We start from the raw sequence: 25887 nt of genomic DNA, 5'->3' as shown, positions 1-25887 counted from the left end.
TATATAATATAAATGTATATAAATATATACATTCTTTTGTATGTGTGCCTCCTTCTCAAAATCATATGTCAGGCTGTAAGATGGCGGGCTGCAGAAGCAGCCTTCTGCCACCGCTCAGTGTGCAATGAACACTAAGCTCTACCACTGCTAGCCAAAAATTAACCACTGTGTTATCTGTAAGATTTCTACAAGTTTATATCAAAGGAAAACCTTGAAGTCTGACAAAACTTTTCCTATGTTTACAGTTTTAGGCTTAGTGTTTCTTAAAGGGGTTGTGAAGAAACTTGCCACTGAATATTCAAGTGACTCAAGGGGAGCAGGGCTCCACTGCGGCCAGCTATTGGCTGTAGTGGCGTCAAACAAGACATTTACATCAAGGCAGTTCAATGGACCAGCTGAGGCCATAGAGTGAAGGAGCCAGAAAGCAGGTAAGTATGCTTTCCTTTGCAGGTCTGCTCAGGACGGGGTGTTTGCCCTTAAGATCTAGGTTATTTTTGGGCTCAAGGACACCGATGCTCCATTCACCCCTGTAGGAGTGCCGAGTACAGCATGTGTCTATCTCCAGCAGCCCCATCAAAGTGAATGTAGCGGTGGTCACGCATTTGCACACAGGAGACTCAAGGACCCCCTTTCTCATGATCAGTAGTAATCCCAGTTTTTAAACCGCCAACGACCATATACTTTGTTTATTCCATATTCTGTGAATAGGTGATACCTTTAATTAATGTATAACGCATCAGAGGGGGAAAATATTAAAATACATATTTCTAATACAGGCTATTACACACCTGGAACATAATAGTCATAAATCTTCACTTTTGCAGCTTGCAGATTGTCCACATGTAAGTCTTGTGTGATGGAGAATCTTAAAGTCACAGCTTCATTGGTGAGCTGTAGAAAAACACAAAAAAGCTTAAAGGGGTTCTCCGGGATTTTCATATTGATGTCCCATCCTCAGGATTGGTGGGTGTGTGATTCCCAGCACCCCCGCCAATCAGCTATTTGAGGAAGTCACAGCATTCATTGGAGCTCTGATGTCCGCCGCGGCCTTCTCACAGCTTACCAAGAACAGTGCCATCCATTTGATATTGTTTGTGCTTGGTATTGCAGCTTAGCCCCATTCACTTGCGCTTGCGCTTAGGCCATGTGACCGATGAATGTGATGTCACACGGCCTAGGAATTAGACTAAGCACTCACGTACACCGCAGCCTCTTAGGAAGGCTGATTTGAGGGGGTGTTGGGTGTCGGATCCCCGTTGATCTCATATTGATGACCTATCTTGAGGATAGGCCATCAATATGAAGATCCTGAAAACCCCCTTTTTGATAATGGACATAAGTTACAGGTACGACTTCCAGGGTAGGGTATCTATTAACTGACTCAGGACCTGACCCCTATTATGACTGTCTAGTGCAAATTAACTTATGATACTGGTTTAATAGCTCTGTCCAGTTCGAATAATAATCTTACTGAAGGAGGTGAAAATGATAATGTCTAGTGAGGAGTTTAGAAAAATTCGGTCTGTCACCACTTGCAGCCAGAGTGATAACATGATGACATCAGCAAGCTCGCTGCAAGTCCTTTGGCTTCAATGAAGACGAAAGCGGACGGCCTCTCCATGATCAAGAGGATGAGGCGAGTATAATTTTTTTCATTTTCAGTCACATACGGTTTTGCAGCGAATCAAACTTTTCCTAAACTTCTGATCTGATTTCGCTTCAGATGCTTCGATTCACTCAATACTAATAATGAGTGTTCCGAATAATAAGGGGAGATGTACAATATGGGGGCAGCACAGCAGGGGTTTAGATTGTGGTCCAATGTCCTACCAACCATGGGTGTAGGTAAGACATATGTCCATTTTTTGTCCATTCCCATCTTGGACATTGGGGGCATTTCGCTAGGATATGCCCCCAATGTCCTATAGGTGTGGGTCCCACCTCTGAGACCCACTCCTATACTTATAACAGAGCCATCAAAGTCCCAGAGGGAGCACCGCACATGCGCAGTCACCCTCCATTCATTCCTATGGGAGCGCCGAAAATAGCCTAGCTCCGGTTCCGCTATTACCTTCTGCCCTACAGAAGCGAATGGAGCCGTGGCCACGCTTGTGCAGTACACTTCCCATTCATTTCATTTCATTGGGGCTTCTGAAAATAGCTGAGCGCGCCACTTGGCTATTCTCTGCGCTCCCATAGGAGTGAATAGAGGGCGACCGTACATGCGCTGTGCTCCCTCGGGACTTTGCCGGTTCTGTTCTAAGTATAGGAGCGGGTCTCAGAGGTGGGACATTGGGGCCATATCCTAGTGACAAGCCTCCAGTGTCCAAGATGGGAATACCCCTTTAACTTCACATAGGTATTTGGTGGGAATACATTTAGAAAACTATTAATAACGGTGTGTGCCTCAGAGCATGACCTGCAAATATTATATGGCGATTAATACAACTACCTATAGGTATATATTGATGATATGATGGTAAGAATATGAGCGTCCCTGTGATGCTAGGAGAACTCAGAGCCTACGGTTTTTAAGCTGTAAAACAATAGTCTAAATAGATTGATATTTTCACTAAATAAAAACCAAGTACTTCTAATCTTTTTTTTTTATATTTTGACTGTAGATTTTATATAATCTGTTCTGTACATGACTATGGGGCTTCCATTTTGCTTGAGATGCTGTTAACAGCATTCAGAAATTTGCTTTACAGCAGCCACGTGGGCCAAAGAACCTGTGACCTGTGCAGGGGTCATTGCGCAGGGAGGGGGAGGTGGTTAGCTGTGACGCCACCTATTGTGAATGGTGGATCCCGTGTTACCCATGTAGGTGTTGCCTTACGTTGTAACCCTGCCTATAATGATAAGTAGATAACTGTCCAGAAGTGATCTCCGCAGAAAAGGAAATGTCAGCGTATTATGAGTGAAAACTGCAACATTTCCGAATTTAGTGATAAAAATGGGAAAGGTCATTTTTTCCTGATTGCACATTCCCATTAGAAATTAAAGAGTAGATAGAGCAGAAAGACATTTTATGAAATATATACCCACTGGTTGGCTAGAGAAAGAAAAAACTAAAATATAAATATAAAGGCGTATTACCTTCTGCAAGTAAATGATAACTTTATCAGGCGTGACCTCTGTTCTTTCCACAATAGGATTGACTTTTAACTAAAGGAATAGAGGGAATGAAATGCACGGTTGAGAGATAATTTATATTGTATGTCTTTGAATAGAACTTTTTATACCTAAAAAAAGATGCAATTAGATCACTATATAAGTAATAAACCAACAGAACAAATATTAAATAAATTCCAACAACTTGCTCTAGTTTTACGGGTGCAGAGTTCCTACATATTTATGAAGAAATGACAGAACTCAGTCAGATCACGTAACCAGTAACCAGTCCTGTCCAGTGGATGGAGCTGTATAGTTCCAGCGCTGACTTCTAGTGCCAGGGCTACTCTGAAACATCTGATCGGTGGGTGTTCGGGTTCTTGGACCCCACCGATCAGATATTGATAGCCTGCCTGATAGGCCATTAACAACAAAAAACCTGGAATACCCTTTAAGTCTAAGCATGACATTAATTTTCCATTGAATTGGTGTGTTGCGAGTCAGGGTGGTGGCAAGATGCTGATGCTGGAGGTAATATAGAGGACCTTTAAAAATCCCTATTTCTATGATTTAGGGAGCATTCACATGGCTGTGTCCATTTTGTGGACTGCAAACTGCGGACATGCAAAACACAGACACCAGCCGCATGTTTCCCACATAGGCGTGCGCACGGGGTGTGCTGGGCACACCCTAATCACACCTCCGTGCTCAGCCTCCTGCACTGCCGCTTGAGCCCCGGCTGTCCCGCACAGCCACAATGACATCTTCAGACTGCTACCGTGCTCCCATGCTGCGTGTCCCAGCGGCCGGCCGCGTAACGTCACTCACTCCGACGTCACGCACCTGCTCCGCCTGCTTCATTAATAAAGTGGGAGGAGCAGGCGCGTGCGGCGTGATGGAGTGAGTGACGTCACGTTACTCTGCCGCCGGCCTTGTTTGAATGTTTGAGAGCCTGCCCAGTGCCCAGTGATTGTGGAATACTAGCTGGAGTCTCCTAGTAAGTAGTACAAGTTTACAACACTTTACATAAGACCCTGGTGGCCTCCACCCCCTGTTGGGGGTCAATGTCAGGGACACTGTTATGGGGGGGGAGATCTGTGGATGATGACACATATATAGCACAAGATGCTGCTATATATGTGTCATCCACAGATCCCCCCCCCCCGGCCCCACATAACAGTGTCACCCACAGACCACAGATCCCCCTGCATCTGTGTCAGATTCCACACAGATACCCCCATAACAGTGCCATCCACATATATCCTCTTAATAGACTGTTAAGGGGATATCTGTGGTCTGTGGATGACACTGTTATGGGGGCATCTGTGTGGAATATGACACTGTTATGGGGGATCTGTGTTTGACACTGTTATGGGGGTGATCTGTGGATTATGCACTGTTAATAACAGTGTGTCATCCACAGATGCCCCCATGACACTGCCATCCACCGATATCCCCTTAACAGTGCGTCATCCACAGATGCCCCCATAACCGTGCATCATCCACAGATGCCCCCATAACCGTGCATCATCCACAGATGCCCCCATAACCGTGCATCATCCACAGATGCCCCCATAACAGTGCGTCATCCACAGATGCCCCCATAACAGTGTCATCCACAGATGCCCCCATAACAGTGTCATCCACAGATGCCCCCATAACAGTGTCATCCACAGATGCCCCCATAACAGTGTCATCCACAGATGCCCCCATAATAGTGTTATCCACAGATGCCCCCATAACAGTGCCATCCACAGATGCCCCCATAATAGTGTCATCCACAGATGCCCCCATAACAGTGTTGTCCACAGATGCCCCCATAACAGTGTCGTCCACAGATGCCCATAACAGTGTCATCCACAGATGACCCCATAACAGTATCATCCACAGATCCCCCATAACAGTGTCATCCACAGATCCCCCATAATAGTGTCATCCACTGATGCCCATAACAGTGCGTCATCCACAGATGCCCCCATAACAGTGTCATCCACAGATCCCCCATAACAGTGTCATCCACAGATCCCCCATAACTGTGCGCCTGCACACTGAGGAGAGACAGAAAGGAGGGGAAAGAATCTGCGGAAGCAAGCAGAGGATGGCACAGCAGACGACTGAATAGCTTCTTTTGTAAGTAAATTGTTTTATTTTTTTGTCTATTATTATATTCTGGCTTTTGCTTAAAGGGACAGTAAAAAATGTTTGTTTTTTAGTTATGTATGATGCTTTTTGATAAATAAATGTAAATGTAGTGGTGCTGTAATGTGGACCCCAGGCCTTTCTGATGTCCTGCAGGCTGGGCTGGCGCTGTGGCAGCATATGGTTGGCCAGGCAGCAGAAAGGCTCTGGGGCGGTCATTGTGTGCTCTGGAACTTTTCCCTTCACAGCCACAGCTATCTCTCTCTTGTACAGTGCGGACTCTGCAAGAGGCATTCCGTTTGCTCTCCGTCCTAAGAGAAGTCTATGGGAATCAAAACGGATCCATCTGGTTCCCGTTATGCAAGACGGAAAACAAAGTCCTGTCGACAGGACCCAGACGGATCTGTTCTGCTTTCTCATAAACTTCTATTAGGACAGAGCAAAACAGAATGCCTCTTAAAGGTTTCCGTTTTGCATTCCATCTGGCCATTCCGTTATATTCAGTTTAAAACGGAACCTATAACAGAATGGCATAACGCAGATGCGAACCCACCCTTAATATGCAAGCGTACCGAGGAAGAAAGGAAAACTCTTGAAAGCTTGTCTTTAAAGTATTAGGTTAGTACAATAAAAATTGACGCACTGTTATGGAGGATCTGTGGATATAATATATATATATATACATACATATACACGCGCGCGGCGTGTGTGTTTGTGCTTTAGGGTGCACACCCTAATGCAATAGGCTGCGCACGCCTATGGTTCCCCACATTGCGATGTTGACCCATTTACTTTAACAGGTCTGTGATCCGCCCGATGCGGTCAAAGATAGGACATGTCCTATCCTTTGCGGCACAGTCACATGGACCAGGAAGCACACAGAAGAACTCATTGTGTGCGGTGGTGTTTGCCCAGCCGAATCCCGCCATATTTGCCTGGTAGCAGCAGGATCACCGCCGGATCCCATTATAGTTAATAGGGGACCGTAGGGCTTTGCGGTAACATCCAACAATGCCTGATCCAGAGAGCTCTCTGTACAAGCGCAGCCTGGCAAGTACAGGTGCGGCCTAACAAAAAGCGGAGAGCCACATGCGGATGCCGCTGCAGGGGTCACATCATGTCCAGTCCTTACATTGTGTGCGGGTCGCCTTAGAAATAAATGATCTTCAATTCTATAGCATTCAAAAGTAAGTTTGTAGTTATTTGCGTGGTTATCCGTCCCTTACCTTTTTCACACTCTTTTTATTAGGAATAAACCCAGACAAAACCTCTACCTCTATTATTACTGCATTGGTTGCCGTCCTTTCACCTGAATAACTGCAACAAGAGAATGCAGGGTGAAAACAGGTTATTAATGGTAGTGAGGGCTCGTACACATGGCTGAACGGTTTGCACAGGTCTGTATGACCTTACATGGGGCTGCACAGCATCTGTTCACTGCGATATAGGCAATGATGGACACTGTATAAGGGGTGCATGTGTTTAAAGGGCACCTGTCAGCAGATTTGTGCCTATGAAGCTGGCTGACCTGTTGGCAGTTGAAGGCGTCTGTGTTGGTCCCATGTTCATATGTGCCCGCATTGCTGAGAAAAATGATGTTTTAATATATGCAAATGAGCCTCTAGGAGCAACGGGGGCGTTGTCGCTACACCTAGAGGCTCTGCTCTCTCTGCAACCTCACTTTGATTGACAGGGCTAAGTGTGACAACATTTACACTGCCTGGTCCCGTCAATTAAAGTGCAGAGGGCACGGCAGTTGCAGAGAGAGCAGAGCCTCAGGTGTAATGGCAACGCCCCCGTTGCTCCTAGAGGCTCATTTGCATATAATAAAACATAATTTTTCTCAGCAATGCGGACACATATGAACATGGGACCAACACAGATGCCTTCAGCTGCCAAGCGCACATGTAACAGGTCAGCCAGTGTCATAGGTACAAATCTGCTGACAGATGCCCTTTAAGTTTTCATTGACATGAAATTTCTGTGTGTACAACAAATAATTGTACTTATGGAGTGTGATGAAGACTGCTTGTGGAGTCCGACAGAAATGAACGTTTGTATTTCTCTGCATAAAATCCGAGGCCTACAGAGGTACAGTAGATGCCTATTGGACAGATCCCTAATATGGCCATGTGCATGAACCCTTACTACTTTTATGACTTTTTTCATGATTATTATTATGCCCAGAACTCCTTCTCTTTCTCTCTCTGGCTGCTCCACTGCACTTGAAGGGTGTCAACTTTCACTTTAATGCTTCTGCAACCAATCCCTGGCTGCTGAGGTGATTTGCACCCCTTGCGTCATGTCAAATTGTCAAGTGACGCAAGGGAAGCAGGACCGCCATTGGCAAAACATAAGTTGACATCCTGCAAACAAAAGGGAGCAGCCAAGGCAAGAAGGAGCCGGGAGCCAGGGGATCCCCCCCCCCCCCCCTCCAAAGTGCACAAGCCCTTTGAGTATTACACAGTTGTAATTTAATCAGACAGCTGCCCATCGTCTTGGGCAATGATTTGTGACTTATTGTCCCTTTTCTGCCACACTCGCCACTTTTCTTGGACGTGTGCAGGGCCTAAGCGGTCCAACACATTTATCATTACTTATGCCAGGTTTCTGATGCACACGATGTCAGAAAAGAAGGAATTCTTGAAATTCCCCAATACAGTCTTTTTTTTTAACATATGTTCATTGCATCCATAGATGACAGTAGTTTTTACTTTTCTAGATATTTAGCTTGATGTTTTAGGTTTAAAGGGCTTAGTTCACCCTGACAGTTCCACTTTTTTTTTTTTTTTTTTTAAAAAAGGTCCTCTTCTGTTTTACAGAGCTCTTCCTTACCTGGCCTCCAGGAGTATGTCCATTCTAGTATTTGCTTCCTGAGTGCAGAGTGATGGTTGAGTACTGGTCGTGAGGGTGAAGAAAGCATCAGATTTGGGGAGAGGGGTGTGATACTTTAGATGTGCCTGTATGCAGATGGGTAAATCAGAATTTGGTATTAAAGCATGACACAAATATAGAGATTTGTAACAAATATATCAGTGCCTTTAAAGGGGTTTTCCAGTTTCAGGAGGAAACTTGTGGATCAGCCTGCAATAAAGAACTGATCAGCACTTACCTGGCAGATCAAGCACTGTCACTTTGGTTAGGAAGGGGGGTTAAATCGCTCATATGTGCCCACATGGCTGAGAAAAATGATGTTTTAATATATGCAAATGAGCCTCTAGGAGCAACAGGGGCGTTGCCATTACACTTAGAGGCTCTGCTCTCTCTGCAACTGCTGTGCCCTCTGCACTTTGACAGGGCCAGGTGTGATGACTAGAGATGAGCGAATCGAAGTTGACGAAATAGAATTCGATCAGAATTTCAGGAAAAATTTGATTTGTCCCGAAGTTGAATTTCCTCGCGCTTCGTGTTAACGAATCACATTTTTTCTAAAATGGCTGCTGCACGTGTTACAAAGTGAAAGTAAGAAGCCCGGGAACGAGGGATCACCCACAATGCCATGCATACAGCCAGCCCTGTGATGTCACAGCCCTATATATAGCCTCAGCCATATTGGTCTCTGCCATTTTCCAGCGTGCTTAGTGCAGGGAGAGACGTGACAGGCACTAGGGACAGTGTTTAGGAAAAACTTTATTAAAAAAAAAACACGATTGAACGGTTTCAGGGAAAGACTATTCATAGTGTAGGGAAATTATAGGGAGGGATCATCCACACTATAGGGAGAGAGGAGGGACCAATAGGGGAGTGTAAAGCCTGCGTAATAGGAGCTATTATATTGCTGCACTAATTGGGGTTACTAAAAGTGATCTATTACTAGAAATTTTAGGTTGTTTTAAACAGTAATCGCAGTAATCCTAGCATCTGTTATTGGGTTGAATGTGTGTTCTGATACAACCAGTTTTGGGGTGTATTTATTTAAAATATAAAAAAGTACATCCATTTATCCTTGCTTTAGGGGCGAATTTGCTGCCTGATACAAACAGTTTTGGGGTGTGTTTATTTCATATATAGAACTACGTCCATTCATCCTTGCTTCTGGGGTGAAAGTGCAGTCTGATACAACCAGTTTGAGGTGTATTTAGTTGATATATAAGTACTTCCATTCAACTTTGATTCTGGGGTGAAATCACATTCTGATACAAACAGTTTTGGGGTGTATTTAGTTGATATAGAACTACATCCATTCATCTTTGATTCTGGGGTGAAATCACATTCTGATACAAACAGTTTTGGGGTGTATTTAGTTTATATATAAGTACTTGCGGTCTGGCATGCTGCATAGGTGAAGAAAGCACGCTCCTCGGGCTTAAGAAAAAAAATAAAAAAAGATACTAGCGGTGATCACACCATAAAGGCCAAGAACAGATGAACCGAAAAGGGTTAGCGGCCAAGGCCACCGTTCGCCGAAGCAGAACACTTCTCTACACACTTTTAGGGTGGTCAAATTCCTTTACACTTAATTCGATGCCTCAGTCAGTAGTTGCGGAGTTGGTGCAAAAATGCAGCCTGATACTATTGCTCTTTTACCCTTGCAGTTGAAGCTACAGTACAGTATATCTGACAGAAAGGTGAGGAGGAGAGATCCGCTTCTTCCTCCGGTAGGAGGGCAAGTAGAGGCAATGAGAGTCGCGTGGGAGCTGATGCGAGCGGTCAGGCACCTGGCCCTGAGACTGGTGAGGGTGACATCAGTGACGTGCGGACGATGATGTGGCCGATCACACGTGGAAGCCAGGTGAAGAGTGGGTTTCATCAGGAGAAGAGGGTGGCAGCTTGCGCGTGAGGCAGCGGCTAAGCCAGCAAGGTGGCAGCAGTGTGTGATCTGTAGCCAAATGTGCCCGGGGTAGACCGTCTGCTACGCAGGAGCCTACCTGTCCGGAAAGAAGTAGCGGTGCACGGGGTCACGGAGGCAGCAGTAGCAGGCAGTCAGCACGGAGTGGGGGGAGTAAAATGCCATACTCAGCTGTGTGGGAATTTTTTATCAAGAGGACGATACGCATGGCCAACTCTGTGACTGCACCACTGTGCTGGCGACTCATGCTGTTGCCATCTCACCACTCTGTCGGGGGGCTCTACTTGTATAAGCGTTTAATAGAACAGGTTCTGTAGACATCTATGTGGAATCAGCTGACAATGGTGTAAAAGGAGTGCGCTTCTTCTTGACGCTAACATCGAACTGTAAGGCTGAGTTCACATTTGAGTTATTTGGTCAGTTTTGGCCCCGTGACTTCCCAAATAAGTGAAGTGTGCAGTGATTCTAAGAGCGACGCCTGTCATCTGCATGTCATACGGACTCACAGTATTGTTTTACTACCACAGCAGACTCCCTATGCGTGTTACTGCAAGGCACAGTGTTCTACACCACTATACAGGCTCTCTGCAGCCAGGAAATAGCCGTTTTTTAAAGCGATTCATCATAAATAAATAGGGATCGAATCTATTTTTTGGGGAAATTTGGCGAACTGTCCGAATCGAATTTTGCTCATCTCTAGGGATGACGTTTACAATGCAAGGCCGTCAATCAAAGTGCAGAGGACTCGGCAGTGTCAGAGAGAGCAGAGCCTCTAGGTGTAATGGTAACGCCCCCGTTGCTCGTAGAGGCTCATTTGCATATATCAAAACATAATTTTTCTCAGCAATGCGGGCACATATGAACATGGAACCAACACAGATGCCGTCAGCTGGCAAGCGCACATGTAACAGGTCAGCCAGTGTCATAGGTACAAATCTGCTGACAGAGGATATGGGCACCTTCAGGGCAATGTTTTCTATGATTGCATTTTACTCATTTTAAACTAAAAATAATTTTTTTCAACTTCATTATTAACAATTTTAGCTGTTTTTAAGTTACAGTGGTTACAAATTGTTTTGTTTGCAGAGTATCACTTCTCAGTCCCATCAACTGATGGCTCATGTGAAGCATTATCTCTGATCTCCTGACCTCATAAACACTCATTATAGCTAAACTCTTCCTGGGCTGGAAGTGACATCCCCATTCACAGACCAAACACCTGATAAAGGACACAATATCGACCAATGTAGGATTTTCCAAAGGGGAGCATCATATGACGGGGTTCCAGAGAGGCCGATCCATTGAACTTTGAGACAGTATCTAGTAAACTTACTTTCTTTTGCAGGCAAGATATGAATCAAGGTGGGTTGCTGGTAGATCTTGGAAAACCCCTTTAAGGCCAGTGCCTTTTGCTTACCTGTATATATGCACAGCCTGTCCCTGTAGCTGTCAGCGTATACTCTCCAGGTATGTCTGGTAATATCTCTCTTTGGGTGAGGAGGCTGTTCGATTTATCCACATGGAACTGCCTATGGAACCCAGACAGTGACTTGACCGACACAATTACATCTGGATTTTCTATGTAAGTTGCTTTTGCATATTTAGTCAATGCTTGAAGAGCCACCGCTGTATCCTGGAATACAGAGAACATCTATAGTAACCACTAGACCTACTACATACTATATAATACTAATTTATATTATAAAGGTTAAAGGCTATGGGCACCTTCAAGTTTTAGGATTGCATTTTACTCGTTTTGGGCAAAAAATTTTTTTTTCAGTTGGCCTTGTTTAAAAAATTTGAGCAGTTTTTATAGTACATCCAGTTAAAAATCAGTCTATTTGCAAACTGCCCCTCCTAAGTTCCATCAGCCGACGGCTCATATGAAGCCTTATCTCTGATCTCCGGTTTCCGATTTCTTAGACGGAAAAAAAGTTCTGTTGACAGGACTTTTTTCCGTCCGAGATAACGGAAACCAGACCGAACAGTTATCTTTTGCTATAGAATGACTGATTAAAAATGGAAGTGTTCCATTTTGAATTCCGGCATTAAAGTGCATTATTTTCAGTCTTAATCCCTTTTGAACGAATGGGTAAAAGGGAAAATAGAACGCTGGTGTGAAACCAAACCTAAATGTGTGTTTTTGAGGTCAGGAGATCAGAGATAAGGTTTCACATGAGCCATCGGCTGACGGGACTCAGGGAGGAATGTCTGCAAATAGACTGATTTTAAACCGCATGTATCATAAAAACTGCTGAAACTTTAAAAAAAAAGACCAATTGAAAAATGATTTTTAGCCTACAATGAGTAAAATGCAATCTTAAAAAAAATTGCCTCGACGGTTTCCATAGCCTTTAAATATTGCAATGAATGTCTTCTTGGTTCAACCTGAGTGGCATAGAAACCGCCCCGTCTACTCTGCCGCTTGATAATCCAGTTGACTACAGGAGAAGCCTCCTCGACATCTTTTTGCGAAGCTGCTTCATCCGAGAGTTTTGCAAGGAGAACATAGGAGGAAATCTCGACGTCTCCATTATCTCTTTCATCTGCTGCCCAGTGCTTGCTCCCATCTATGAAAAGGAAGAAAAAACAAACCATAGGACACCAGCCATATAATACATACTATAATTACAGTGGCGTAGGGATCGCCATAGCAACCATAGCAGTGGCTATGGGGCCCTACGCCACTGGGGGCACGTCCGGGCCGCCTTCTGTTGATTTATTTTATTTATTTATTTACATACATACACACTACACACAGGCAGCCAGGCCCGAGCCGCGGACCGCCCGCCCACTACACTAGACTAGTGTAGTGGGCGGGGCGCGGGCGGTCCGCGGCTCGGGCCTGGCTGGGGAGGAGTCAGGACTGGAGCAGGGCGCACGCAGGGCCGGGCCGACACAGTGGCTGCGGAGGCTCCAGCCAGGCCACTGAGTAACTCAGAAGAACCAATTCTATATTCTAACCCCCAGGCGTTCCCATGGTGACAGGGACGCTTGCCTGGGGGTTAGTATATACAGGGCCACGCCGCTCACACCTAGTGGGAGGAGCAGGCGCGTGACGTCAGTGAGTGAGCGCCGCCCCCCGCACTGCCTGCTATTACCGGAGCTAAGACAAAGTAAGATATCCAAATAATCCAAGTAAAGAGCTCAGCAATGAGCAATGATTAAAGTTAAAGTAGTTACTGATTAGTTTATAAATATACTGCTGTGAGCGTCGGGGAGGGGGATCTGTGGATGGCACTGTTTAGGGGGATCTGTGGATGGCACTGTTTAGGGGGGAGATCTGTGGATGGCACTGTTATGAGGGGGGGATCTGTGGATGGCACTGTTATGAGGGGGGGGATCTGTGGATGGCACTGTTATGAGGGGGGGGATCTGTGGATGGCACTGTTATGAGGGGGGGGATCTGTGGATGGCACTGTTTAGGGGGATCTGTGGATGGCACTGTTTAGGGGAGGGGGATCTGTGGATGGCACTGTTTAGGGGGGAGATCTGTGGATGGCACTGTTTAGGGGGGAGATCTGCGGATGGCACTGTTTAGGGGAGGGGGATCTGTGGATGGCACGGGGGGGGGGGGGCATACATTTTTTTGCTATGGGGCCCATGCATTTCTAGCTACGCCCCTGATTACAGTATATGGTCAGGCTGGCACACAATACCATTACCTTTCCTTATAGCAGCCTTGTCCAGGATCTCCAGAAAACGTTTTCTCAGATCACCGTCATTCGACAAAGTGAATACGTAGGCGAGGAGAGCCTGAGTGTAGGTAGTTCTCACATCCTCGACTGCGTCCTTTAGACATCTCAGTGCATTCTCAACAACCGAAACCTAAAAACATTCCAAATCTTTAAAGAGGACCTGTCACCCCTCCTAAAATGTCTTACTAGATAATTATATTCCCCATGTAATAACAATTCTGTAGCATCTATTCTTATGACTTCTATGTTGCATCATTCCTTTATTATCTCCACTAGAATTTTAGGAATTATTATAAAACTTATTTTGTATTCCAGGTCATTGTACAGATGAAAAGGTTATAAATGCATAATACAAAAACAAGTACAATTAGAATGAACAAGATGAGTTACATTTGTATTTGAATGTAATTCAAAATTTAGTGTAGCGCCACCTGCTGTTTGTTCTCCTTATTTCTCTGTCTACCTCGCTGCCACCAGCCATATCTACTGTTGGAAGCTGTGACAGTTAGGGCTCGTTCACACAAAAGTTTTTTGCGTTCCGTATATGGTCCGTATACGGAACCATTCATGGTTCCGCCAAAAAAACGGAATGCATTCCATTTCCTTATTTCCGTTTTTCTGTTACGTTGAAAGATAGAACATGTCCTATTATTGCCCGCAAGTCATGTTCCGTGGCTCCTTTCAAGTCAATGGGTCCGCAAAACAAATGGAACACATACGGAAATGCATCCGTATGTCTTCGTATCTATTCTGTTTTTGCGGAACCATCTATTAAAAATGTTATGCCCAGCCCAATTTTTTCTATGTAATTACTGTATACTGTATATGCCATACGGTAAAACGGAACAGAAACGGAAACAAAAAATGGAACAACGGATCCGTGAAAAACAGACCGCAAAACACTGAAAAAGCCAATACGGTCGTGTGAACGAGCCCTTATAGGGAGAGAGCTGAAAGGACACACCCTAAGCTGTGATATGGAGACATGAAGGCCATGTTCCCTTAGCTGCCAGCTTGAAGTAAAACTAGCAGAGCAATTGGAGAAATGAATGGGGAGATCTCTGGATCCATGTGAGGTACAGGCTGGTTTGCTAGAAAGAGACTGTCATGTACTATATGATGTCTGATTTAAATTTTTTACATAAATCATGGGATAACCTCCTATGGTTTAGGACACAATAAAAAATTGTCTAAAATGAAATACGGATACAGTACTTACATTGTACACCTGGCCATGTTCCAGCAGAGCTATTGTTACGTATGCTGTAAGCGTCACATTGTTATCGGCCTCTCTCTGCAAAAAAAAAAGAAGCACCATGGGGATTATTGACCAAAGCTCTACAAACTGAAGTAGAAAAGTCTTGTCACAAGTGCTGTTTTCCAGCAAAATCTGCAGTTTTTGCTTTTTCTGACACCCTTGCCACATTTGCAAAAAGTGGGCGGGTGGAGGCTGACTGTAGGGAGAAGCTCCACAGCCCGATTCATTTAAAGGGCATCTGTCAGCAGATTTGTACCTATGACACTGGCTGACCTGTTACATGTGCGCTTGGCAGCTGAAGACGTCTGTGTTGGTCCCATGTTCCTATGTGCCCGCATTACTGAGAAAAATGATGTAACGGCAACGGGGGTGTTGCTGTTACACCTAGATGCTCTGGTCTCTCTGCAACTTCCGCACAGTCTGCACTTTGACAAGGCCATACAGTGAAATCATCATTATGCCTGACCCTGTCAATCAAAGTGGAGAGGGCGCAGCAGTTGCAGAGAGAGCAGAGCCTCTAGGTGTTAAGGCAACGCCCCTGTTGCTCCTAGAGGCTCATTTGCACCTCTTAAACTGGTCAGCTCTTCCTCCGATGTGGTTTTTACTAAGACACGTGAATACTCCGATCCTTAGTAAATGACCCCCCATGTGTCAAAAAGGTATCATCAAAGATGCTCAACTTATTAACACAGTTTTCTGATTTCAGCAACTAATTAACTTCTATGTCCAAGATGAGCTAATAAAGTCCTCCAATAATGTGCCCTCTCTATCAATTAGAGCCAACAGCCTTTCCACCCATGGGTTGTGTCTGGAATTGCAGTTTCACTCAAATTATAGTTCTGCGTAATTGAATGGGGTAATCTGCCGTACCACACATACCCTATAGACAAGTGTGGTGCCTTTTGGAAGACAAAGTGTGAAAAGATCCCAAGATAATTTATTTGCATCCCTTCAGTCAGAATATACTTATTTTATGATATCCCAAAAATATTAAAACTATAATATATTGGCCTTCTAAAACCGAGTAAAAAAAATATAAGATCTAGGTGTTATGTAGAGCAGAACGTGGGCTTCTACTTCTTCTTGTAAAATTGCATATTTTATAATATCACAACACATAATCAGTGATTATAATACCTGCATAAACAAGCATTTTTTTTTTATATATATAAAACAGTTGTAGGTACCATTAAGTAGTTGTTAAAGATTTCTCCAACTTCTTGAAAGCATCCACTGGGTAACTGCAAACTACTGAGCCATCTCACAGCATCGTCAATATGCTTCTCCTGGATGTAGATAAGGTCTTTAGCGTGACTGAAGGACCTCACTGTGAAGGCGGTGAGCCTGAAATAGGAGACAGTCGTAGGGCGGGTTCACATCACCGTTATGGATTCCTTTTTTGTTTTCCGTTATATCATGGTTATAATGGAAATTAACGGAATCCGTAAGACGGAAGTCAAACGTAACCCTTTAAGAGACATTACGTTTTGATCTGTCATAATAGAAGTCTATGGGAATCATAACGGATCCGTCTGGTTCCCATTATGCAAGACGGAAAACAAAGTCCTGTTGACAGGACTTTTTTTTTCCATTCTGCATAACGGAAACCCGACGGATCCGTTATGATTCCCATAGACTTCTATTATGACGGAAAGCAAAAGGCCTGGATTCCGCTATTTTGAAAACAAAAACGGAATCCATAACGCTGATGTGAACCTGCCCTTATACAGCTACCAAGTCATAAATAAAATGGTTTTATGTTAAATTTTAAATTGCCGTGGATTAGAGTAGAGAATCTGGCTTTTCCCCTAGAAACAGTACCACTGTTGTTCAAGGGATGTCTCTGGTATTGGAGCTCAGCCCCATTCATGAGAACAAATTTGAATCTATTAAATCTAATAAATTAATTTGAATCTCTAGTATTTAACAGGACAAATTCAATACATTATTGTGACATGCTAGAAAACCAATTCATCACCACTAGATGGCCACAGATGTATGGAGAAAAATATTAGGACACACTTTATCATTGAATTCAGGCTTTTCATTCAGCCCCATTGTCACAGGTGTATAAAATGAGTGGCAGACCACGTAAAGTTACTTAGCGGGACTGACTACTGCTGAGACGCATCCTATATAATTAAAGCGCAGTGGGAGTGCACTGTGCCCGTGTGTGTGTCACCAGTTTTGCACTGGGCATGCACAGCTGGGCAGCCAATCAGGACACAGCGCTCCACACGCAGCCGCACTGCCCACAGCATCGCGCCGACCAATCAGAACACGGCGCTGACACTCTGATTCAAATAACTGTCTAACCCCTTCCATGCCGCGGTCTTTAGGGACCGCTGTCTGGAAGGGGTTAACCATCGGGCCGCTGCTCTGCCTTGGCAGCGGCCTGATGCTTGAAGGGTTAGTGCCCCCAACCTTTTCAAGATGCAGAGCGCGCAGTACCCCCGCTCCCCCTTTCAAGAAGGCAGAGCGCGCAGCACCCCCCCTTTCAGGATTGCAGCTCGGCAGCAGGGTAGAGTGTTAGCTGTAATGTACAGCTAACACTTTGCTTGAAATGGCCAACATCGGTACTGGCACCGATGTCGGCCGTTTAACCCCTTCCATACCATGGTCCTTAGGGACCGCTGTATGGAGACGATCGGGCCTCTGCTCTGCTGTGGCAGCGGCCGATACTTGAAGTGTAAACTGAGGGAGGGAGCTCCCTCCCCCATCGGGACGCTGCACGGTTACCATTGCAACCGGATACCTTCTCATAGTGTGAGTTCAATACACAGCAGTACACTATATAGTGCACTGCAGTGTATTATAAGCCATCAGACCCACTGGATCTTCAAGAACCAAGTGGGTTTGGATCCAAAAAATTTAAAAAAAGGAAAAAATATAAAATAAAACTTCCTATATCCACCGATAACTGGTTAAAAATAAAAAAATAAAAAACACTAAACATGTTTGGTATCGCCACATCCGTAAGGACCTGAACTATAAAAGGATCATGTTACTTTTAATGCATGGTAAACACCATAAAAAAAAAAAGAAAAACTATGATGGAATTGCAATTTAGCCCACCGTACTTTCCAAAAAATGACATAAAAAGTGATCAAAAAAGTTATATGTATCCAACATTAGCGCCGATCCAACCGTGACCTCATCCCACAAAAAAATGAGCCCCTACATAAGCCAATCGTATAAAAAAATAATATGGCTTTCAGAAAATGGAGACACAAAAACATGATTTTTTTTTCAAACATGCTTTTATTGAATAAAATAAAGTTAAAAAATTGCACATATTATGTATCGTCATGTCTGTAACGACATGCTCTATAAAAATAGCATGTGATCCAACCCATCTGGTGAACACCGTAAAAAAAATTTTTTTTTATCACATTACATCACAAAAAGTGTAATACCAAGCGATCAGAAATTCATATGTGCCCCAAAATGGTACCAATCAAACCATCATCTCTTCCAGCAAAAAATGAGACCCTACCTAAGACAATTGCTCAAATTGCTCTATAAAAATATCACATTATCTACTGTCAGGTGAACATTGTAAAAAAACGAATAATAAAAACTGTGCCAGAACAGACACACACACACACACACACACACACACACACACACACACTGCACAACTACCTCTAGCAAAAGATTTCTATACTGCAGGAATAACCCTAATAATAACATGCCCCCGCACCGCTCACACCAGCACGCCAACCAATCAGGACACGACAAGCAGGTCGGAGCGCCACCATTTCTGTTCCTCAGTCCCAGCCGCCATTTCTGTTTGTCAGTCACAGCACTATCAGCCATATAGAGAGGAGCCCCTGTCAGCAGTCTGACCTACCAGTCGCTACCAGCAGTCTCAGCACCAGCAGTCAGTGCCAGTCGTACAGCCACACCCACCAGTCACAGTGCCAGCAGTGTATCAACCACCAATCAGTGCCAGCCATCTCAACTATCAGTCAGTGCCACCAGTCAGTGTGGTCAAGTTCCGTTGCCATTTAATATAGACTGTTCCTACTAACGTTTATGCACTACTGTTCTAGCGCTTGTTATTGTAACGGGCTTAATGTCTAGTAATGAATAAAGGTCACCAGCGCTCTGCTGACTCCATAAGTGCACAGTTTAGACCTCCTCTGGTATTAACATCAGCACAAAAATTGTGCTTTGCCGGGAGCTTCATGACATGAGTTTCCATGGCCGAGCAGCTGCATGAAAGCCTTACATTACCAAGCACAATGGTGGCAATACAAATACCAGCTGAAGATGATGGGTGAAAGAAGGAGCACTCGGCATCAGATGTGTGGCATCAGACGAGTGGCAGCATCAGAATAGTAGCTGAGGCAGGTAGCCAGAAGAAACCGGTCTCTTTTGTCAAAGTGTTGGTATGGCACCATGGATGATCTAGTCTGATGCATCAGGCATTGGTGGGTGGAAATCCTGGCTGATCCATGCCTGATTCATCTTGACAAAGGTCAGTTTCTCCACATTTTGGGTGGACAGGCGAGTTCTTCTTGGGGTAACTATAGCCCCCGCCACACTAAACACCCGCTCTGATGCCACACTACTGGCCGGGCAGGACAGATTTTCCAGGGCAAACTCTGCTAGTTGAGGTCACAAATACAGTTCGATTTCTTGATGAAGGACATGGAGCAGTTCCTCCCCTCTGTGACTCCGTTTGCCAAGGCAAACGAGGTGCAGAACAGCCTGACACTGCCGTGCCCTGCACATGTGGTATGCTGTAGGGGCACTGTGAATTGTGCCTGCAGTGGAGGCTGAAGACAGGGTAGAGGATGAGGCTGAAAAGGCAGAGGTGGACATTGTCGCAGGACTAATGGTGTGACAACATGGAGGCGGAAGCGGCGTCACCTGGCCAAGTTGCTAGTGTGGCTGTGCAGGAACCACATTCACCCAGTGGCCCGTAAAAGACATGTATTGTCCCTGACTGTAGTTACAGCTCCACACGTCGGTGCTGCCTTGCACTTTGGCAGACACGGACAGGCTTAAGGACTGGCCCGCCTTCTGTTCTACATGTTTGTGCAGGGCTTGTACTGCCTTTTTGGCAAATAAATGACGGCTTGGGACTCTCCACCTCAGCTCGGCACAAGCCATAAGTTCTCTGAAAGGTGCAAAGTTTACCACTTGGAAAGGGAGGGACTGCAGCACCAGCAACTTGGACAGGAGCACATTCAGCTTCTGCGCCATTGGATGAGTGTACGCATACTGTTGTGTCTTGGCAATCGCTTCGATGATCGATTGCCGACGGAATGACTGATGAGGAGTAGGAGGAGCAGGAGCATCAGGACCATCAGATGATGGTAAGGACACACAGCTCCCTTCGGCTGAGGTGGTGGAGCCTTGACTGCCTGAAACCGGGTGCGTGCCACTGGGTGATGCAGCGATTGCTGCGGCAGGCTGGAGCACCACATAGGAGCCACGGTTTTCCCAGGCCACTTTATGGTGACGCTGCATATGTTAATGCAGGGCCATGGTGCCAACATTGGCACTCTGGCCACGCTTCACCTTCTGCCCACAGATTCTACATATGGCCATGTTCACCTTCACGATAGCTTAACAAAAAACTGCCACACCACCGAGTAGGTGATTTTACTCCCAACACTACGCACTGACTGACTGCTATCGCCGCTGTCTCCATGAACCCATGCACTACTAATTTACGGGAAGGTAGGCTTTTGAAAAGCGGGTGGTCTACCCCAGGCACATTTGGCTACCGACCTCCCACTGCTGCAACCCTGCTGACTCACAGCCACACTAGTGACTTGCTGGCTCTGCCGCTGCCTCACGGGCAAGCTGCCACCCTCTTCTCCCAATGATGATGAAGCCCCTAATTCACCTGGCTCACAAGTGCGATCAGCTACATTATCATCATCGAGTACTGTCTGCACATCACTGATGTCCTCCTCAACGATCTCTGGGTCAGGAGCCTCACTGCTTCCAACATCAGCTCCCACGCCACTCTCCTCATCACTACTTGCCCGCCTAGCGGAGGAAGCGGCGGATGTCTCCTCCACATCTTGGCTGGCCAGTAGCTGATGACTGTCCTCTAGTAGCTTGTCTTCGCTGTATAGTGGGGCTGAACACACAGCATATAATACTTCTCTGGATGAGGGAACAGAAAAGGACACAGGCAGGTTGAGGACAGGTGAGGGCACAGGGCTTGCTCCCGGGCCATGCCAACTATGGGATGTGTCTGACGAACCAACCAACTCTTGGCTGGGGGTGTCTGATGTCACTTGGGATGAAGTGGATGACCGAATCAATCATTCAAGAACCGCTGGGTTGCTGGTCAAGACATGACCGCTAGATGACACCGGGAGCTCAGGCCTCTCGCTGCGACTCCTGCTGCCACGCCCCCTTACTCTGCTGTGACCTGTGCCTGCACCAGAAACATTTAGGCCTCTGCCACTCTCCTGTGCAGGGCCTGGCACTTCTCTGTCTGACATACTGTTAGACCAGATAAATAAATAAAAAGGAAATTAAAACACCCCAAAAAAATCTGTAATTTTCTCACTTCACCACACAACGGCTAATAAGCCAATTTTTCCCCCCACTAATACACACCAAAAAGTGCTGTAATTTTATCACTTCACCAAACAAAAACACTTTTTCTGTGCCACTAAAATATTTGCTTTTATAGCAGAGCAGTTATATGTTCTAAAGCCCTTTTTGTCGTGTATTAGTGGGAAAAGAAAAAGTTTTGCCGTTCAGCAGTGCAGTTATATGTTCTAAAGCCCTTTTTGTCGTGTATTAGTGGCAAAAGAAAAATATATTTGCTGTTCAACGGTGCAGTTATATGTTCTAAAGCCCTTTTTTTTATGTATTAGTGGCAAAAGAAAAATATATTTGCTGTTCAGCAAACGCATTTGTGCGGCCTCATCTGGAACATGCAGTTCAGTTCTGGGCACCAGTCCATAGAAAGGACGCTCTGCAGCTGGAAAAAGTACAGAGGAGAGCAACTAAACTGATTAAGGGCATGGAGGGTCTTAGTTATGAAGAAAAATTAAAAGAATTACATTTATTTAGTCTTGAGAAGAGACGTCTAAGGGGAGACATGATTAACTTATACAAATATATAAATGGGCCATACAAAAAATACAGTGAAAAACTGTTCCATGTAAAATGCCCTCAAAAGACAAGGGGGCACTGCCTCCGACTGGAGAAGAAAAAGTTCAGTCTCCAGGAACGTCAAAATTTCTTTAGGCCCCTTGCAGACGAGCGTGTCCTGATTAGGTCTGGATGCGTTGCGTCTGCGATCAGGGAAAATCGTGAAAGTAGGTACGCAAATGCAGTCAGTTTTGACTGCGATTGCGTTCCGATGTTCAGTTTTTATCGCGTGGGTGCAATGCGTTTTGCACGCGCGTGATAAAAAACTGACTGTGGTACCCAGACCCGAAACCGGACTTCTTCACTGAAGTTCAGGTTTGGGTTAGGTGTTCTGTATATTTTATTATTTTCCCTTATAACACGGTTATAAGGGAAAATAATAGCATTCTTAATACAGAATGCTTAGTAAAATGTAGATTGAGGTGTTAAAAAAATTAATAAAATTAACTTACCTTATCCAATTGATCGCGCAGCCGGCATCCTCTTCTTTCAGGACCTGCAAAAGGACCTTTGGTGACATAATCGCGCTCACCACGTCCTTTTGCAGGTCCTGAAAAAAGAAGAAAGAAGAGGATGCCGGTTGCGCGATCAAGTGGATAAGGTAAGTTAATTTTTTTATTTATTTTTTAACACCTCAATCTACATTTTACTAAGCCTTCTGTATTAAGTATGCTATTATTTTCCCTTATAACCATGTTATAAGGGAAAATAATACAGGGAATACACTTTAAAGGGGTTCGGGGTTGCTTTCATCCCTATCATCTCCTAGCAACCATGCGTGAAAATCGCACCGCATCTGCACTTGCTTGCGGATGCTTGCGATTTTCACGCATCACCATTAATTTCTATGGGGCCTACGTTGCGTGAAAAACGCAGAATATAGAACATGATGCGTGAAAATCACAGCTCATCTGAACAGCCCCATTAAAGTGAATAGGTCCGGATTCAGTGCGGGTACAATGTGTTCACCTCTCGCATTGCACCCGCGCGGAATTATCGCCCGTGTGAAAGGGGCCTTACTGTAAGAACTGTAAAACCTGTGGAATAGACTTCCTCAGGATGTGGTCACAGTAGGAACAGTGGACAATTTTAAAAAGGGTTTAGATGAATTCTTGAAAGTAAATGACATTAATGCTTATGAAAATGTGTAGAAATCTAGAGTCTCATTTCCTTCTCGCTCCCCCACCTATCCCTTGGTTGAACTTGATGGACTTACGTCTTTTTTCAACTGTATTAACTATGTAACTATATAAATTGACTGACCCAAACCCCATTGTACACCTTTTGGATGAACTAGAATGGAGATTGCTGGTCAGGCTCTCTCCTTCAACATCAGTGTCTGACCTCACAAATGCTCTTCTGGATTAATGGGCAAAAATTCCCACAAACACAATCCAAAATCTTGTAGAAAGCCTTCCCAGAAGAGTGGAAGCTGTTTTAGCTATAAACAGACCCATTTATTTCAATGGGGCTGCAAAAGATGCGGACAGCACATTGTGTGCTGTCCGCATCCATACTTCTGTTTTGTGGCCCCGCAAAAAATATTTGAGGACAAGAAGAGACATTTCTATCATGGAGAAGGACATTCCGATCTGCAAAATGCAGAACGCACATGGTTAGTATTCTTATTTTGCGTATACGCAAAAATTAATATGGTCATGTGAATGAGCACACAAGTTAAAAAAGGACACATCTATATATTAAATAATGTTTGTAAAGGTTAGGACATGTAGTAATATATTGTAAAAGGCCAGAATTTAGAAGATAACATAGTTGTAGAAATAGGAAAGGTTCTCATCAAAAAACATTAATTAAAAAAAATAGATTTTCTAGTTTTATCCAAAGTGTAGCTCTCCAAGTGTTTTAAAACTACAACTCCCAGATTGAGGGTTATAGTTCACTGGCTTGCTTATTCTAACCCTACAACTCATTTAGTATGAACATTCAAAAAAGTTAAAAAAAAAGAACAGCATTGACATGACTTTGTTTATATAGTAATCCGTTACATACAGTATAGCACAGAAATTTCAAATATAGGTAAGTAGGTTGTCCAGGATTAGAAAAACATGGCTGCTTTCTTTTAAAAACAGTACTACACCTGTCCACAGTTTGTGTGTGGTATTGCAGCTCTTCTCATTCAGGCTAACGCATATGGTGCTGATTCTGGAAAAAAGCAGCCATGCTTTTCTAGTCCTGGATGACCCCTTTAAGTGAAATAGTGGCCTGAATACAAACCCACCAAGTCACAAATGTCATTTGTGGAAGGCTTGTAATCCAATATCTGGCTTTAGTACCTACCAGGTGCTACCGGGGAGGCCATGGTAAACACTGTAAGAGCCATCGGCCTTTTTAAACATCAGCTGTCTAAGATAACCTGTATAACAAAATAGATTAGAAGTCAGAAAATCTGCACATGAGGTAAAACCAAACATAAGTTAAACATGAGCAGTGAGGTGATGGGATTCAAAGAAACCAGTCACAGCTTGCAAACTGACTGGAAAGGTTAAGCATTTTTTTTTAAATAAAGACCAATTATAAAAAAAAAAATTTTTAGCCCAAAATGAGTAAATGCTATCATAAAAGTATCTCTTCTCTGAAACACAGCAGTATTCCAGTGTAAAACATAGCTCTATATCCTGAGAAACTCTGTCGGGAATTCATGATGCCCGTGGTTCAGGCAGCATGAACCAGATCATGGATTCTCTTTAAGGTTAAAAATATGAGACCAAGTCACAAAATGGTGAGCTATTTCCGACAGGTGTGACATGCGTGATGAGAGAAGCAGGTTACTGGGGTCACACCAGAGTTGTAGGACTCTCCAACCTCCATTACAATTCCAAATTTGTCACCATACTAGAGGGATGGTCAGAATTCGTTAGGAAAATTATCCATCATATTGCCAAATTGTTGATTCATCAGACATTTGTTTCTCTCACAAATATCCATATAACTCACCTTTGGTTAGATAGGTAGTAGATCTCACTTTTATTTTAGGTGTTAGGTTCTTGGTGGTCTCCAAATATTTTACAATGTAAGAAATTGGAATGAAATCCACCAAATTCTGCTCACCAGATCCAAACGGAAGAGTCAGGGTCTCACCAATGTTAGATATGGAGCTTCCCATTAAGTTACCTGCCGAAACAGCATAGGAAAAACCATGGTGAACCCACTGACTTCCTAGAAATATTGTGCAATCATTTAGGCAAGATTTGATTGGTATGTGCTAAAGTTTACAAGACATTAAGATAGTTTACAGCTAGGAATAACCCTGGAGAGCTCTATATACTGTATGTCCAATATGTGTGGCTATTTGCTGACTTACTATGCTTACAGTCATAGGTGTGCGCACCCTAATCAAGCCTGCTGGCTGGTGAATACTAATGAAGTGCTTCCATTTTGGAAGCGCTCATTAGTACCGGAGGACCAGGAAGCAGTGAATGCTCTGTACTTATCGCTTCCTGGTCCTCGGCTGTCGGCTGTGCAGGGCTGCGCACAGCGTGAGGCGCTTTGTGATGTCACGCTGCCCGCCAGTTCTGAGCGCGCAGCCGAGAGCCAACATCAGGAGGAGGAAAATCGCGGGCGGTAAGGAGCGGTGGCGTCCAGGAGCAGAGAGGTAAGTGGTTTTTAATTTTTTTTTTAAATGAGGCTGCTGGGGGGCATAATGGGGGCTAATGAGAGGCATAATGGAGGCTAATAAGAGGCATAATGGGGCCTAATGAGAGGCATAATGGGGGCCAATGAGGCATATGGGGGCT

The 25887-nt window shown here is 44.5% G+C and overlaps 1 protein-coding gene across 1 annotated transcript in view; it reads right to left on the bottom strand.

Annotated features, from left to right (window-relative positions):
• LOC121004850 (alpha-2-macroglobulin-like protein 1) overlaps positions 1-25887 on the bottom strand; it is a 151100-nt gene that overhangs the window by 7182 nt on the left and 118031 nt on the right. Inside the window, exons 25-35 of the mRNA XM_040437241.1 lie at positions 25088-25264; positions 24431-24506; positions 16186-16342; positions 14960-15034; positions 13708-13870; positions 12431-12612; positions 11460-11675; positions 8089-8213; positions 6480-6570; positions 3100-3168; positions 789-891 (exon numbers count right to left, since the gene is read on the bottom strand). Of these exons, the coding sequence (XP_040293175.1) occupies positions 789-891; positions 3100-3168; positions 6480-6570; positions 8089-8213; positions 11460-11675; positions 12431-12612; positions 13708-13870; positions 14960-15034; positions 16186-16342; positions 24431-24506; positions 25088-25264 (1434 nt within the window). The remainder of the gene's footprint in view (positions 1-788; positions 892-3099; positions 3169-6479; positions 6571-8088; positions 8214-11459; positions 11676-12430; positions 12613-13707; positions 13871-14959; positions 15035-16185; positions 16343-24430; positions 24507-25087; positions 25265-25887) is intronic.

The sequence above is a fragment of the Bufo bufo genome, chromosome 6 (genome assembly GCF_905171765.1).
Source record: "Bufo bufo chromosome 6, aBufBuf1.1, whole genome shotgun sequence".
NCBI classification, from domain to species: Eukaryota; Metazoa; Chordata; class Amphibia; order Anura; family Bufonidae; genus Bufo; species Bufo bufo.
The sequence above is the reverse complement of the archived record's forward strand: the minus strand, read 5'-3'. Positions and strand labels throughout refer to the sequence as shown.